Raw genomic sequence first — 13312 nt, 5'->3', positions numbered from 1 at the left:
ATGGCTGTGAGCAGAAAGCATTCAGAAGAAGAGAATGTGAGAAATATGTAGAGCTGTGCTGCACACTCTTGATAGGAGATGACCCCTGAGCCTGTGAGGGATATCACCACTGCCTTGGGAATGGTGGCTGAGGTGTAGCAAATGTCCAGGAAAGACAAATTCTTCAGGAAGAAGTACATGGGAGAGTGGAGNCGACTGTCTCTCGTCACAGCCGTGATGATGGAGAGGTTCCCCAGGAGGCCAAATGTGTAAATGAGCAAGAAAAATGGGACGACCACCAATCTCAGGTGCGGGACATCTGAGAAGCCCCTGAGGATGAAGTGAGTCACTCTTGTGTGATTGGACATGTCTGGTCAGATTGTGTTCAGATGCAGTGCCACACAGAGCTGAGGGAGGGGACAGAAATAACAGGCAGGCTCAGGACATGTGTGTGCAGGTACACGTTGACTACAGAGGCGTGGCTTCTATCAGAAAAGTAAGAGGAGGAAGCAGTCTATTTAAATCACATTGGGATGAATTAAGTAAGAGGAAGAGAACTGGATTAGGAAGGAGCAGATGGGGTGAAAGTAAATAGAGGCAAGGAGAGTGAGGGAAGAACAAGAGATCGAAAGGAAAAGAGGATTGCATGAGAGAGAGGGTAGAGTAGCAGGAAGGGGACGATGAGACATCAGTCAAAGCTTTTCCTCTTAAGCTTTTCATGGCTTTGGGTGAGAAGCAGTCTCATGTATGCATGTCCTTTAAATTCTTTTACATTTACATGTGTATGGATGTAGTTCAGTCTCTCTCTGTGTACTAATATCCATATCTGTGTGTATCTATATCTACAGAAGTATATATCTACATAAATACCTTCTCTCTGCGTCTCTCAGTCTCCATGTCTATCTCTATGTAGATCTTAGGTTTCAAAATAGAGTTAAGCCAGAGGAGAAGAGCTCAAATCCTGGCACCCAGTATCTCTGTGCCTTTGGTTTAGGGTATTTCTAGGTCCTGGAGGAGGTTGATTTGGCTGCTTGAGATCAAGCAGGGTAGAGGTTTGTTCTTCTCATGAGTGGGCCCCATTTGCAGCTGTCTACGATGGCCTTGTCTGAGTTCTTCCTTATCATCTGGTCTGCTGCAATGTCCTGACCCCTGCTCTTCAGATACAAAGGCTACACTCTCATTCTGTTGCCACCTCAGCCTCCCACCTCAGCCTTCCACCTTAGCCTTCCACCTCAGCCTCCACCTCAGCCTTCCAAGTAAAGACTCACTGCTTTCTCCTTCACTCTTCCAAGCATCTCCACAGAGACTGAATGTCGATCCAATCTGAGGCACTATCTGTACAGCCCATCACCAGATACTCAGTGACTCCAGCCGTCAGGTAACCACATCTAACACAGATGTGAAACTTGCCTCCTTAGCAGAATCCTCTGAGCACCTGACAGTTTCTAAAAGTGGCTGGTGTGTTGTACCAGCTTAATAAATTTCTTTGATCTTCCCTCCGTCAATTTGGTTTTTTGGAGGCAAGCTTCACCCTATGGCAACAGAATCAGTCCCAGTCCTACTTGGTCTGTGAGATTCACAGTAGGCTGTGTCCTTCCTCTGCTACCGTGAACCAGAGAAAGCAACACACAGGCCTGCAAACTCAGGTGGCTAACCAGTGACATCTGTGGGTACATTTGAGAAGATGGCTTAAGATAAACTCTTACTGAGTTAGTAATTAGTTAACTGGCCTTGAGTTCACTCTCTGGTTAAGAAGGCCTTAATTTTGCNTCTGCCCCAGAAGTAGCAGGTCTGACAGTCTTGTACCATCAGGCCACTGTCAAGATTCTGAGCAGACAGAAGACACTCCCACAACTCTAGAAACAGAGCTTTAGAGCAGTTGGCATTGCAGTCTAAACAAGCCTGCTAAGCAACAAGCATGGGTCGTGTCCTGTGCACAGCGGATGGTATATGCTCTGACACCGTGGGGAAATTATACTCAGAGCAGTAATGAAAGAAAAAAATGCTCGCATTTTTTAAAATAAGTTTTTTCCTCTAAATTTGTAGACCTTCAACTTTGCTTAAAGAAACAGAAGTTGATTGACACACAGAGCACACATCTTACAATTAGGCACTGAGGACGTTGTTGTTGTTTTTTTTCTCACTCAGCTCTCACCTGATGTAATGATGCTCACTTTCTGTGTCCAGTGCTCATCAAGTGGTGAGATGGACAGTAGGACCATCTGTCAAGCAGGAAGGCAGCTGACCTGGCAAGGACTTGCTTGAGGTGTGGACGGATGAAGTTGTCTGATTCCCTTTGCATGTTTTAAATATTGTGAAGCGATTCTCCTGCCAGTCCAGCTGGGAAAGGAGCGAGTGTGCTTTGAGCTGTCTAGGGAGCTGGCTCTGGGAATTTGTTTGGCTCCTGCCAGGTCCCTTGGACTAAGTCTCCTCAGGGTCCCTGTGGGTTATCTTGGAGAACTAAAACAGAATGTTCTATGAGGCTACATGAAAATAATATTTGGTACACTAAACACTGCAGGCTTGAGTATATGAGACAGACATTTATTTTAAGACACAAATATCTCTATATTATGGAGATCACAAATATGAAATTAAATGTTCTGAAGTCATAATTTTCTTTGTTCACGTTCTTAGGGTACTTAGAAGCATCAACCAAGCCCTCTGCACCCTTGTATCTGCTACTGTGACCTGTGACCCTAATCATTTGGTCACCCAAATCCTTTTCTTCCTGTATAGATGCTTTGGTGGCATGGTTTAAATGACAGGTTTGGGGGTGTGTGCCATAAATTGTCACCTGGCACCTACAGTTCATTCTTTTTCACTTACATCTGAATCTATCATACGTCCCAATTGGTGAACAGAAAGCAGAGCTGATTAAGCAATCCCATAAAAAACATATAAAATATAAAATTTACATTTCAATGTAACTTATATTTAAAAATAAGTCAATTATTTTTACAGGGACATCTTTTTATAAGATATTTGTACTAACATATAATTTATATTTTATCTGGTTTCATTATTATGATAATAGATATTTTCAGTGTTAATCACACCTGTAGCAGCCAAATAATTTTCATTTGAAAATTTATAATTATGGTTTTCAATGCTAAGATACACATCCTCTGATTTTCTTTTTTCTTTTTAAGTCTTATTTAGCTCAGGCTAGACTCAACCTATACCCGAGAATGACCTTGAACTCCTGAATCTCCTGCTTCTACTGTATAAGTGCTAGAGAGAGAAATGAGAGTTCAAGGTCATTCTCAGCTACCTCTCTTAAACTTTTGGACTTTGTCTCTCACTGAATGATCTGAAACCACCATCACTACCACTATCACTACCCCACTACTGCTACCTCCACCACCACCACTTTCTTCTTCTTCTTCTTCTTCTTCTTCTTCTTCTTCTTCTTCTTCTTCTTCTTCTTCTTCTTCTTCTTCTTCTTCTTCTTCTTCTTCTTCTTCNTCTTCTTCTTCTTCTTCTTCTTCTTCTTCTTCTTCTTCTTCTTCTTCTTCTTCTTCTTCTTCTTCTTCTTCTTCTTCTTCTTTTCTCCTTCTCCTTCTCCTCCTCCTCCTTCTCATCCTTCTCATCCTCCTCCTTCTCCTCCTCCTCCCTCCTCCCCCTCCTCCTTCTCCTCCTCCTCGCCCTCCTTCTTCTTCTCATCATCATCCTTCTCCTCCTCTTCCTCCTCCTCTCTACATGAGGATATTATTTCCTCAGTGACAAATATTCCTTAGATTCAAATACTCATTAATTCAATACCTGAGAAAATGGAGAAAAAGAATACATGATAATTGACTGCAAATTATAATAGACCTTAAGAAAACAGCCCAGTGCCTGCTTTCAAGTTTAAAAGGACATGTGATTTCTTATTCCATAGGATTGAAAATCATGACCAGTTATGTACCTGTAAAGAAGTGACATCAGTATACCAATAAGAAATACCTGTACCTTGTAGGGATTGCAGAATTATTCACAATAATGGAAACACAGGACCAACCTGAGTTTCACCAATACATCAATGGGTAAAAAGTATCATAAACCATAACTTCTATGGGATATTTTACAGACTGAAAATGGAAAAGGAATCCAGTTGGAATGTCATGAATTATCAGTAGGAATATCACAAATAAAACTAAAGGACATCATTATTACAAGCAACAGAAAATGCCACATTTTCTTAATTATTGGACATTGTAAAAAGTTGGAATGTTGAATGAATAGAATAAGAAAAATATTTACCAAGGGCTAGAGGAGAAAAGGGCATAGGAAAATGTCTGTCAAAAGTATGAGGTTTTAGTTAGTGGCTGGAGAGAACTCAGCCTCAGTTAAGAAGATGTACTGATATTACAGGAGACCAGATTTTGGGTAGCAAAATTGATGCAGTGACTCACAATTGCCTGTAACTCAGTTCCAGGGCATCAGGCACCTTCTTCTGGCCTTTGAAGCACTGTGCTTGTGTGAACATAACCCCCCCATGCATATAACATAATGACTATAGTTATAGTCTATATTCTAAAGTAGTTGAGCAGGTTTTATTAGTTTTCTTCCCCCAGTGAAATGAAAATTTAAGTAAAAATGCCCAAAGTTTGGTCTAGCTATCCTACAATGTGTATGTTTTGAAGCCACAAATTGTATGCCATGTACACACATATGTATTTGTCTAGAATATATAATTTTTAAAAAGTTATATTTATTTTAAGTTTATGTATATTTGTGTTTTGCCTGTGCACTATGTGCATATAGTTCCCCAAGGAGCCAGAAGAGGGCGTCAAATCCTCTGGAACTGGAATGAGCCACCGTGTGAAGGTAAGAGCAATGCATGCTCTGCATCCCTGAACTATCTCTGTGGCCTCATAGAGTTTTCTATTAACTAAAAAAAACAATCAAATACTTAAAGGACAGAATTAACTAATACCCTGATATTGTAGAGAATACTAGAGTCTATTCATCTAACAAAATATTATATATATGAAAATACCAGAAGAAAGGAATCTATGTATGTATGTATGTATGTATCTATCTATCTATCTTTGTGTGTATCTATGTATCTATATATATCATATCTTTGTATGTATGTATGTATGTATCTATCTATCTATCTTTGTGTGTATCTATGTATCTATATATCTATATATCTTTGTATCTTTATATGTATGTATATATGTATGTATGTGTGTCTATCTATCTATCTATCTATCTATCTATCTATCTATCTATCTATCTTTTATGCTTAGTCAGATCAGGTCTCATTATATAGTCCTGGCCAGCCTTGAAAGCAAGGTTCATGAGCATGACATCATGAATGAATTTGACTCCACCAACGTGACAGATGAGACTTCCGTTTTTAGCCCTTCTTCTTAGAGCAGCCTTGTTTCTCTGTAATAGTGACTTTGCTGTGGGTTGCTTGGGGTGTGGCCTCTGCTGCCTTAGATGAGCCTGAATGTGCCTGGTATCATCAGCTAGTACATGAAAAATGTCAGCTTTTGAATTGCATGCATTATAGCCACACTTCTTTGTGTGTTTTAGTAGACACTGTTTTTTGAGCAGGCAAAAGTCAATGTGAAAATTCTAAGTAAAATCAACCAAGTCACTAACTGGTGTCCACACTCCCCTTTTTGGGGGGGGGGGAGATTTAGGAATACGTTTGACATTGCTATGTTATTCCAGCACTGGGATTGTGTAGATCCTTGAGACAGCCAGCTTGTGTCCCCAACTCTCCCTGCAGAGTCAAAGCACCGCATAAGAATGTGGCATGATGAGGGAAAAGCCAGAGGCCTTAATGGCTGCAGTAATGAGGCGAGGCTTTGGCAGATAGGAAAACTTTTTGTAAATGAAGTATTTGGACAATAGTCATGGGACTCATTAAGTTAACAAGATGACAACCTCCTGGGACAGCAGGTTTCCAGAGTTCCTCGGTGACAGCCATAGGCAGACTTCTGATGAAAGTTGGGATCTCTGGGGAAATTAAGAGACTAAAGAGTGAGTGTCATCCTGGGGGTTGAAGACCTTCATTTTCCCAGAGCATCTTTGGGAGGGACCCACCAAGAAAGGGAATCCCCAGCAGGTCTGATGTCACTGGTAAAGCTAGAGCCAGAATAAGCCTGCAGAACCCCGATTCCTCAAGTCTGCTTTGGAAGAATCAATTTGATTGGCAAAATCTCTCCTTTAAAAGATAGAGTGAGTGAGGGACCAAGGAGGGAGAGGGAGTGGGAGGGAAAAAGGGGGACAGGATCAGGTGTGGGAGAAGACGGGGGAGAAGTTCAAAGGGTCAGGAAATTGAACTGAGGTGTGTAGCAGTGGGGGATGGAGAACTGGGGGTAGTCATTAGAAAGTCCCAGATGCTAGAGGCTCCCAGAACACAACAGGTATGACATTAGCTGAAATAGCCAACAAAGAGGAGAGAACATGTAGAGACCATATCCAGAGGTTAGGTGTGGCCCCCGGTTGAGAGAAGGGGCTGCCCACCCATCTCAAAAATATTAACACAGAATTGTTCCTGTCTAAAGGAAGTGTAGGGACAAAGAGTGGAGCAGAGACTAAAGGGAAGGTCATCTAGAGACTGCTCCATCTAAGGATCCATCCCATCTGCAGACAGCAAACCCAGACACTATTGCTGATACCAAGAAGCACTTGCTGACAGGAGCCTGGTGTAGCTGTCCCCTGAGTGGCTCTGCTAGAGCCTGACTAATACAGATTCAGATGCTCACAGGCACCATTGGACTGAGCACTGGGTCCCCAATGGAGGAGTTAAGGGGAGGATTGAAGGAGCTGAAGGGGTTTGCAACCCCATAGGAAGAACAATAATATCAACCTACCAGATCCCCCAGAGCTCCACCAACCAAAGAGTACACATGGATGGACACTTGGCTCCAGCTGCTTATATAGCAGAGGATAGCCTTGTCGGGCATCAATGGGGAGGCCCTTGGTCCTGTGGAGGCTTGATGCCCTAACATAGGGGAATGCTAGGATGCTGAGGCAGGAGTGGGCGGGTAGGTAGGGGAGCACCCTCATAGAAGCAGGGAAGGGGAGATAAGACAGAGGGTTTGTAGAGGGGAAATCGGGAAGAGAGATAACATTTGAAATGTAGTAAATAAAATAACCAATAAAAAAGGAAAAATAATAAAAAAATTTAAAAAGATCTGAATAGGAACACTTTCCACAGCGTGGTTTCCATGCATAGACTTTGTTGTGGACATTGGTTGTTAATCAGATTTCAAAATTGTGTGCTTGTGGGGGCCACAACTGTACTTTCTCCTGCCTGCTTTCAACAAACCCTCTGCCCTCACCCTTAATTCACTGGTGGGACTGTTCAGTGCAGAGAGTGCACAGCAGGCAGGAAGCTTTCAGTGTGCAGTAAACTTTGACAATTACACATCCAGATCTTAAAAACATAATCTCCCGCAAAAAGCCAACGAAGTAAAATAAGTAAGCCTCATGTGTGTTTTAAGGCTTTTGTATCAAGCATATCTATAGCTACAACAAAGAACAAAAAAGTAAAACAAAGGTACTCATTAGAAATAAGAAACTACAGGGAAAGACACAAGCTTGCAAGAGATGAAAGAAGCAAAAAGCCTTGTTTATATAGAAGAGAAGAGAACTGATCATTTAAGGAAGAGTTAAAAATATTTTTAAGGTAAAAATAGTTTGATAGATAAATAGAAAGATAGATAGATGGATGGATGGATGGATAGATAGGTAGATAGATAGATAGATAGATAGACAGACAGACAGACAGACAGACAGACAGACAGACAGATAGATAGATAGATAGATAGATAGATAGACAGAGGATACCAGAAATGATTCTAAAATCAAGAGATAAACTGTGGCTTTTCAGGTGTTGGTTTGGCATGTCTATGCATTGTCTTTTAGAAAGATTGCATTTGGTAGACATATTTTTCTAAGAGCCTAAGGAATCTTAAAATGTTTCATTCTTCCTAAGACCTTTAAAACTTTGTCATTGACCAGCTTTGCCCACTTATGATTTTAGTCACTCGCTGTAAACCTGATCCCTTTTAGGGAAGCTGCCTTAGTTAAGGTCTCCATTGCTGTGAAGAGATCCCATGACCATGACAACTCTTATAAGGAAACATTGCATTGGGTCTGGCTAACAGTTCAGAGGTTTGGTCCATTATTGCCATGGTGGGCAGCGTGGCAGCACCTGGGCAGACATGGCGCTGAGAGCTCTACGTCTAGATCAGCAGGCAGCAGGAAGACAGTGTGACGACACTGTCTGGCTTGAGCATCTGAGACCTCAAAGCCCACCTCCTGTGACATACTTCCTCCAACAAGGAAGTATATATATGGAGGTGTGGCCTTGTTTTATATATATATATATATATATATATATATATATATATATGTATATATATATATATATATAGTGCCACTCATAGTGACACTCACTATGAGTCTGTGGGGGCCACTTTTTAAATTAAGACATTTTTATTAGATATTTTCTTCATTTACATTTCAAATACAACCCCAAAAGTCCCCTATACCCTCCCCCTGCCCTGCTCCCCAACCCACCCATTCCTGCTTCCTGGCCCTGGCATTACCCTGTACTGGTGCATATGATCTTCACAATACTAAAGGCCTCTTCCATTTATGGCCAATAAGGCCATCCTCTGCTACTTATGCAACTAGAGACACAGCTCTGGTGGGGGCCATTTTTATTCAAACCACCAGAGAAGCTGTTTTGGGTCAGATGATGTGACCTGCTTTTTCTGCTGTTCTCAGAATGGCTTTCAGTGATTTTAAAATGAGTTTGCTATATGGGGAAGCAATCCCATGCAATACAAGTTTTTGAATTAACATTTATGACACTGTTGTATAAATTAATGGAATTTACTGATTTTTTTTCATATGTGTATCTGTCATGAGTTGGTCAAGTCTATAAATATACTCCTTGAAACCTCTGCCATTGCCTCTTAGCATCCTTCCTAGACCATAGAAGATGTTCTGAATTCATTTCTGTTCTGTTCCACTCCTCACTGCCCCTTCTAGCAATCTGTACTCCACTGTGTACTTTTGTAAGACTGCCTTATTCTTTTTCTATAAGTATGTGAGAATGTGTGCTATTCATCTTGTGGTGTCTGGTTTGTTTCACTCAAGTGCATTCTGAAAACTTTTGAGGCACTTTATTTGACCGGCAGAACAGTAAAATTAACATACTGCATCTTCTACAAAAAACATTGTCTTAGGTTTTATTGTTATGAAGAGACACCATGACCACGGCAACTCTTATAAAGGACAACATTTAATTGGGGCTGGCTTACAGGTTCAGAAAGTCAGTCCATTATCATTATGGTGGGAAGCATGGCAGCATCCAGGCAGGCATGGCACTGGAGGAGCTGAGAGTTCTACCTATTGCTCTAAGTGAAGACTGGCTTCCAGAAAGCAAGAATGAGGATCTTAAAGCCCACCTCCACAGTGACACACTTCCTCCAACAAGGCCACACCTACTCCAACAAGGCTACACCTCCTAATAGTGCTACTCCCTAGGCCAAGCATGTTCAGACCACAATTATCAAATGTTAAATGTGACGAAAAGTTTTTTAGAAAAAAACAGGAGAGAATGCTCCTCACCCAGGCTTTTCTAAAGGATTCTTAAATATGACACAGAATAAGTGAGCTGCCACATATAAAAAAAGCAGTTTATAGTCTATTATATTGACAAAGTAAATGGAGAAGGATGGTCAAGAGATTAAATGATTTATTCATCAGTCCAAGCAACTGGAGAAAATGTCTATAGAGCATATATCCGACAGTGCTCTGGAGCCTGGGCATATCAAAATATCTATCAACACCAAAATAAAAGTTCTGTGATTTGAAAAGGGGCAAAATATGGAGTTTGTGTAATAGCAGAATAGGGAGCGCTTCTGTATAGGAAGCTATAAGTCCTTGCTTCCATGAAGTGGTCCATTCAGCAGTTCTTAGACTCAGATCTTCTGTGAGGTTCCAGAAAACAGAGGTTGCCATAATCAAGTCATATGGAAACCTCACAAACACATACTGATACAGTCCCCACCCCACACAGTGCCACACAGTGTGAGGGAAGTGCATAGTCTGTTATAGACTCAGCTTCTCCCTATATCAAGGGAGACAAGAGAGGAGTTGGCTCTAATGTTTCAGCTTTTGTGTGGACTTTCTAGATAGAAATACACACATCCTGGAGGACACTAGGACCAAAAGAGCTATCTGGTGTGACTCTGAGTAGCAGGACAGGAATTAACCAACACACAGTGAAGAACTTCCTGGAGAAGCTGGCAAAATTGTCTCATCACTAAGTGGACTCTGAAAGTTCAGAGTGGATTTCTTAGTTCCCAGAATAAAGAAGTGTGTGAAGAAAGGTGATTAGAGAATTTTTCAGATGTCTGGATCCCAAATATGTTCACGAGAAATATGAAGAGACATTGGGCATACCCGAGTCAGACGATTCAGACTAATATCCACAACCCAATGTGAAAGAGATGGTATATATTCTGCATGGCAACAGAGTTGGCAAACAATGCTGAATGAAACCAGCAAATGAATAATTTGATCAAAGACACAGCCAGCAGCCTGGGAGAGCTAGAGAAAGCCCAGGCAGAGAGAGGCTGGGGTCAGCCAGGGCTGGGGCCAACATGACTCTGCAGCCACAGACAGGAGTTTCCCTGCAGCTGCAATGTATGACAACATTGAGGATGTTTAAGTGTGAATGTGTCTGTTAAGATCATACAAACCGGTGTCAGTCTGAATGTAATTAGAGCATGAAGCATTGCAGAGCTGGGGGCGACTTATAAGATGCAGAACAAGAAATGTTCACTCACTCCTTCTCTCCCTCCCTTGCTCATTCCTTCCTTCTTTCCTTTCTCCCTTCTTCCCCTTCTTCCTTCTTCCTCCTTCCTTCTTCCCTCCTTACCTTGCTCCTTCCTTCTTTCCCTCCTCCCTCCCTTCCTCCATCTCTCTCTCCCTCCTTTCCTCACTCCCTCCCTCCCTCTCTCCCTCCCTCCTTCCTTCCTTCTCCTCTTCTTAAACACTATCCATTTCAGAAGAGACTATCAGCATACATGTATGAGGTAGAAAAACCCCAAAGACCTTACATCAGCTGCATGCACCAATCACTTGATGCTGGAGCTGAGCCAATGGTGAGGCTCCATTGGGCTCTGGTAATCAGAAGATGGAGTGGGCTCTTCTGTGCTCCCAGTTCTGGAATTCTAACCACCCAGCCTGGCTCCTAGAGAACTTTCTTGTTCCAGAAGGGTGTCTACCAAGACTGAGATATAAAGAATAGTCATATGCTTTTCATGAATATGAAACAGAGAACATAAAAATGAACTTGTGTGTTTAAATGTCAATTTTCTTTTCTCTGCAGAAATCTTCAAGTAAAATACTTTGAGGATAGTAGTCTTAAAATTACACCAAAAGAGAAACTAAGTAAAAATGAAAATGAAATCATTGCAGATGAAAATTGGAGTGTAAAAGAAGAGCTTGCTAACAGGAGCCTGGTATAACTGTCCCCTGAGAGACTCTGCCAGAGCCTGACCAAGACAGATGTGGATGCACGCAGCCAACCAATGGACTGAGCATGGGGACCCCAATGGAGGAGTTAGAGAAAGGACTGAAGGAGCTGAAGGGGTTTGCAACCCCATAGGAAGAGCAACAATGTCAACCCACCAAACCCCCAGAACCCTTCAGGGACTAAACCACCAACTACAGAGTACACATCGGGGGACCCATGGCTCCAGCTGGATATGTAGAAGAGGATTGCCTTATCTGGCATCAATGGGAGGGGAGCTCCTTGGTCCTGTGGAGGCCTGATGATCCAGTGTAGGGGAATGCTAGGGCACTGAGGCTGGAGTGGGTGGGTGGATGGGGGAAGCACCTTCATTGAAGCAGGGAGGGGGGGGGATAGAGGGTTTGTGGAAGGGAAAATGAGAAGGGGATAACATTTGAAATATAAATAAATAAAATAACCAATAAAAATAAGGAAAAAAGAAAAGAAAAAAGTTCAAGAAATAAAATTTTTGTATTTTACTTGCAAATTGTATCTTTACTTGCAAATGTTCATTGCTATGTATCATTGGTCTGTTTTGAGGCCTCTGGCTTCTGCTACACTATTAATACTGCATCCTCATGAGGACTCCTCTTGGACATCCTGCTGTTGCCCTGTGTCATGGAGATTCTGCAGCTTGGGTCTTCAGGACAGGCCCTTTCACTCAATTCAGCAGATCACAGATGAGGTAGATGTTCAAGTGGGCCAACTCAAAGCCTTTGATCTGGGCCTGGGAGTCGGTCAGCCTGCCAGTTTTCCTGGGTCCGTACCACCAGATAGAGCTCTCCAGCCCTGTCCCAAGATAGCTCACCCAGTGCTTCAGCTGTGAAGAGGTAGGGTCCTCTCTCCTACTCTCCTTGGGGCCAGCTCACCTGCACATCTACCATCAGGGTCTGCTTTACTGTACTGCCCAGGAGAGGAACAGAGCCTACTCAGCCACCACAGCATACAGGGACAAAGAGGAGCATCTCTCATCCACATTGGCCCATGGCAGATGAGGGGTGGGGCCAGCTCTCCTGAGTGCTGCAGCCAGTGAGGGGAAGGAACACCCATCCTGCTCTTGTGACCTCTGGGCATCAGGTGAGGGGGCAAGGAGGGAGAAGGGCATCTCTTCCTCACCCATATCACCCCACAGGGGGGTGAAGAATGGGGTCAGCTCTTTTGTTTCTATTTTTAAAAACTATAAATTACTGATGTTCCTCAACTTACTGTAGGGATGTACTGAGATGAACACACCATAAGCTGGAAGCTTTAATTCTTTTCTTTTTGTTTTTAATGTAAAAGTATGTGTGTGTGTGTGTGTGTGTGTGTGTGTGTGTGTGTGTGTGTGTGTGTGTGTGTTACCTCTGTGTAAGTGTCTGCAGGAGCCAGAAAGAAAATAGTGGATCCTCAGGAACTGGGGTTGTAACAGTTGTGAGCTGCCTGATATGGATGCTAGGAGTTCAACTCAGCTTTTCTGAAATGCAGCAAGCTCTCTTAACCACAGCATTTTTTTTTCCAGAGAGAAAGTGGAGAATGTAAGGAGAGTGGGTTGAGATGGATACAGATTTAGACTCAGAAAAAGATGGTTCACAATTCCCTTTGATTTTCAAACCTGAGCTACGGATATATATATATATATATATATATATATATATATATATATATATATATATATATATTAACAGAGTAAGCTCAAAGTCAGCCTGAGCAACTGACATCCTTTTTTATTTATTTTTTATTTTTAAAATTATTTTACCAATCCTAAATCTGATAGAGGACTAGTATCTCAACTGAGGAATACCGAATGGC

The 13312-nt window shown here is 42.1% G+C and overlaps 2 protein-coding genes across 2 annotated transcripts in view; one reads left to right on the top strand and one right to left on the bottom strand.

Moving 5' to 3' along the window:
• The window catches only part of LOC115065352 (olfactory receptor 1L4-like), a 9150-nt gene extending 8803 nt beyond the window's left edge, over nt 1–347 (bottom strand). The window contains exon 1 of the mRNA XM_029545790.1: nt 6–347. Coding sequence (XP_029401650.1) covers nt 6–347 — 342 coding nt within the window. The remainder of the gene's footprint in view (nt 1–5) is intronic.
• A 7809-nt stretch (nt 348–8156) lies between these two features.
• Nucleotides 8157–13312, top strand: part of LOC110331132 (olfactory receptor 1019-like) — an 8713-nt gene continuing 3557 nt past the window's right edge. The window contains 4 exon segments of the mRNA XM_021211517.1: nt 8157–8203; nt 11342–11474; nt 12171–12261; nt 12915–12947. Of these exon segments, the coding sequence (XP_021067176.1) occupies nt 8157–8203; nt 11342–11474; nt 12171–12261; nt 12915–12947 (304 nt within the window).

Source organism: Mus pahari, chromosome 14, assembly GCF_900095145.1.
Source record: "Mus pahari chromosome 14, PAHARI_EIJ_v1.1, whole genome shotgun sequence".
NCBI lineage: Eukaryota > Metazoa > Chordata > Mammalia > Rodentia > Muridae > Mus > Mus pahari.
This window is presented reverse-complemented; position numbering and strand designations above follow the sequence as displayed.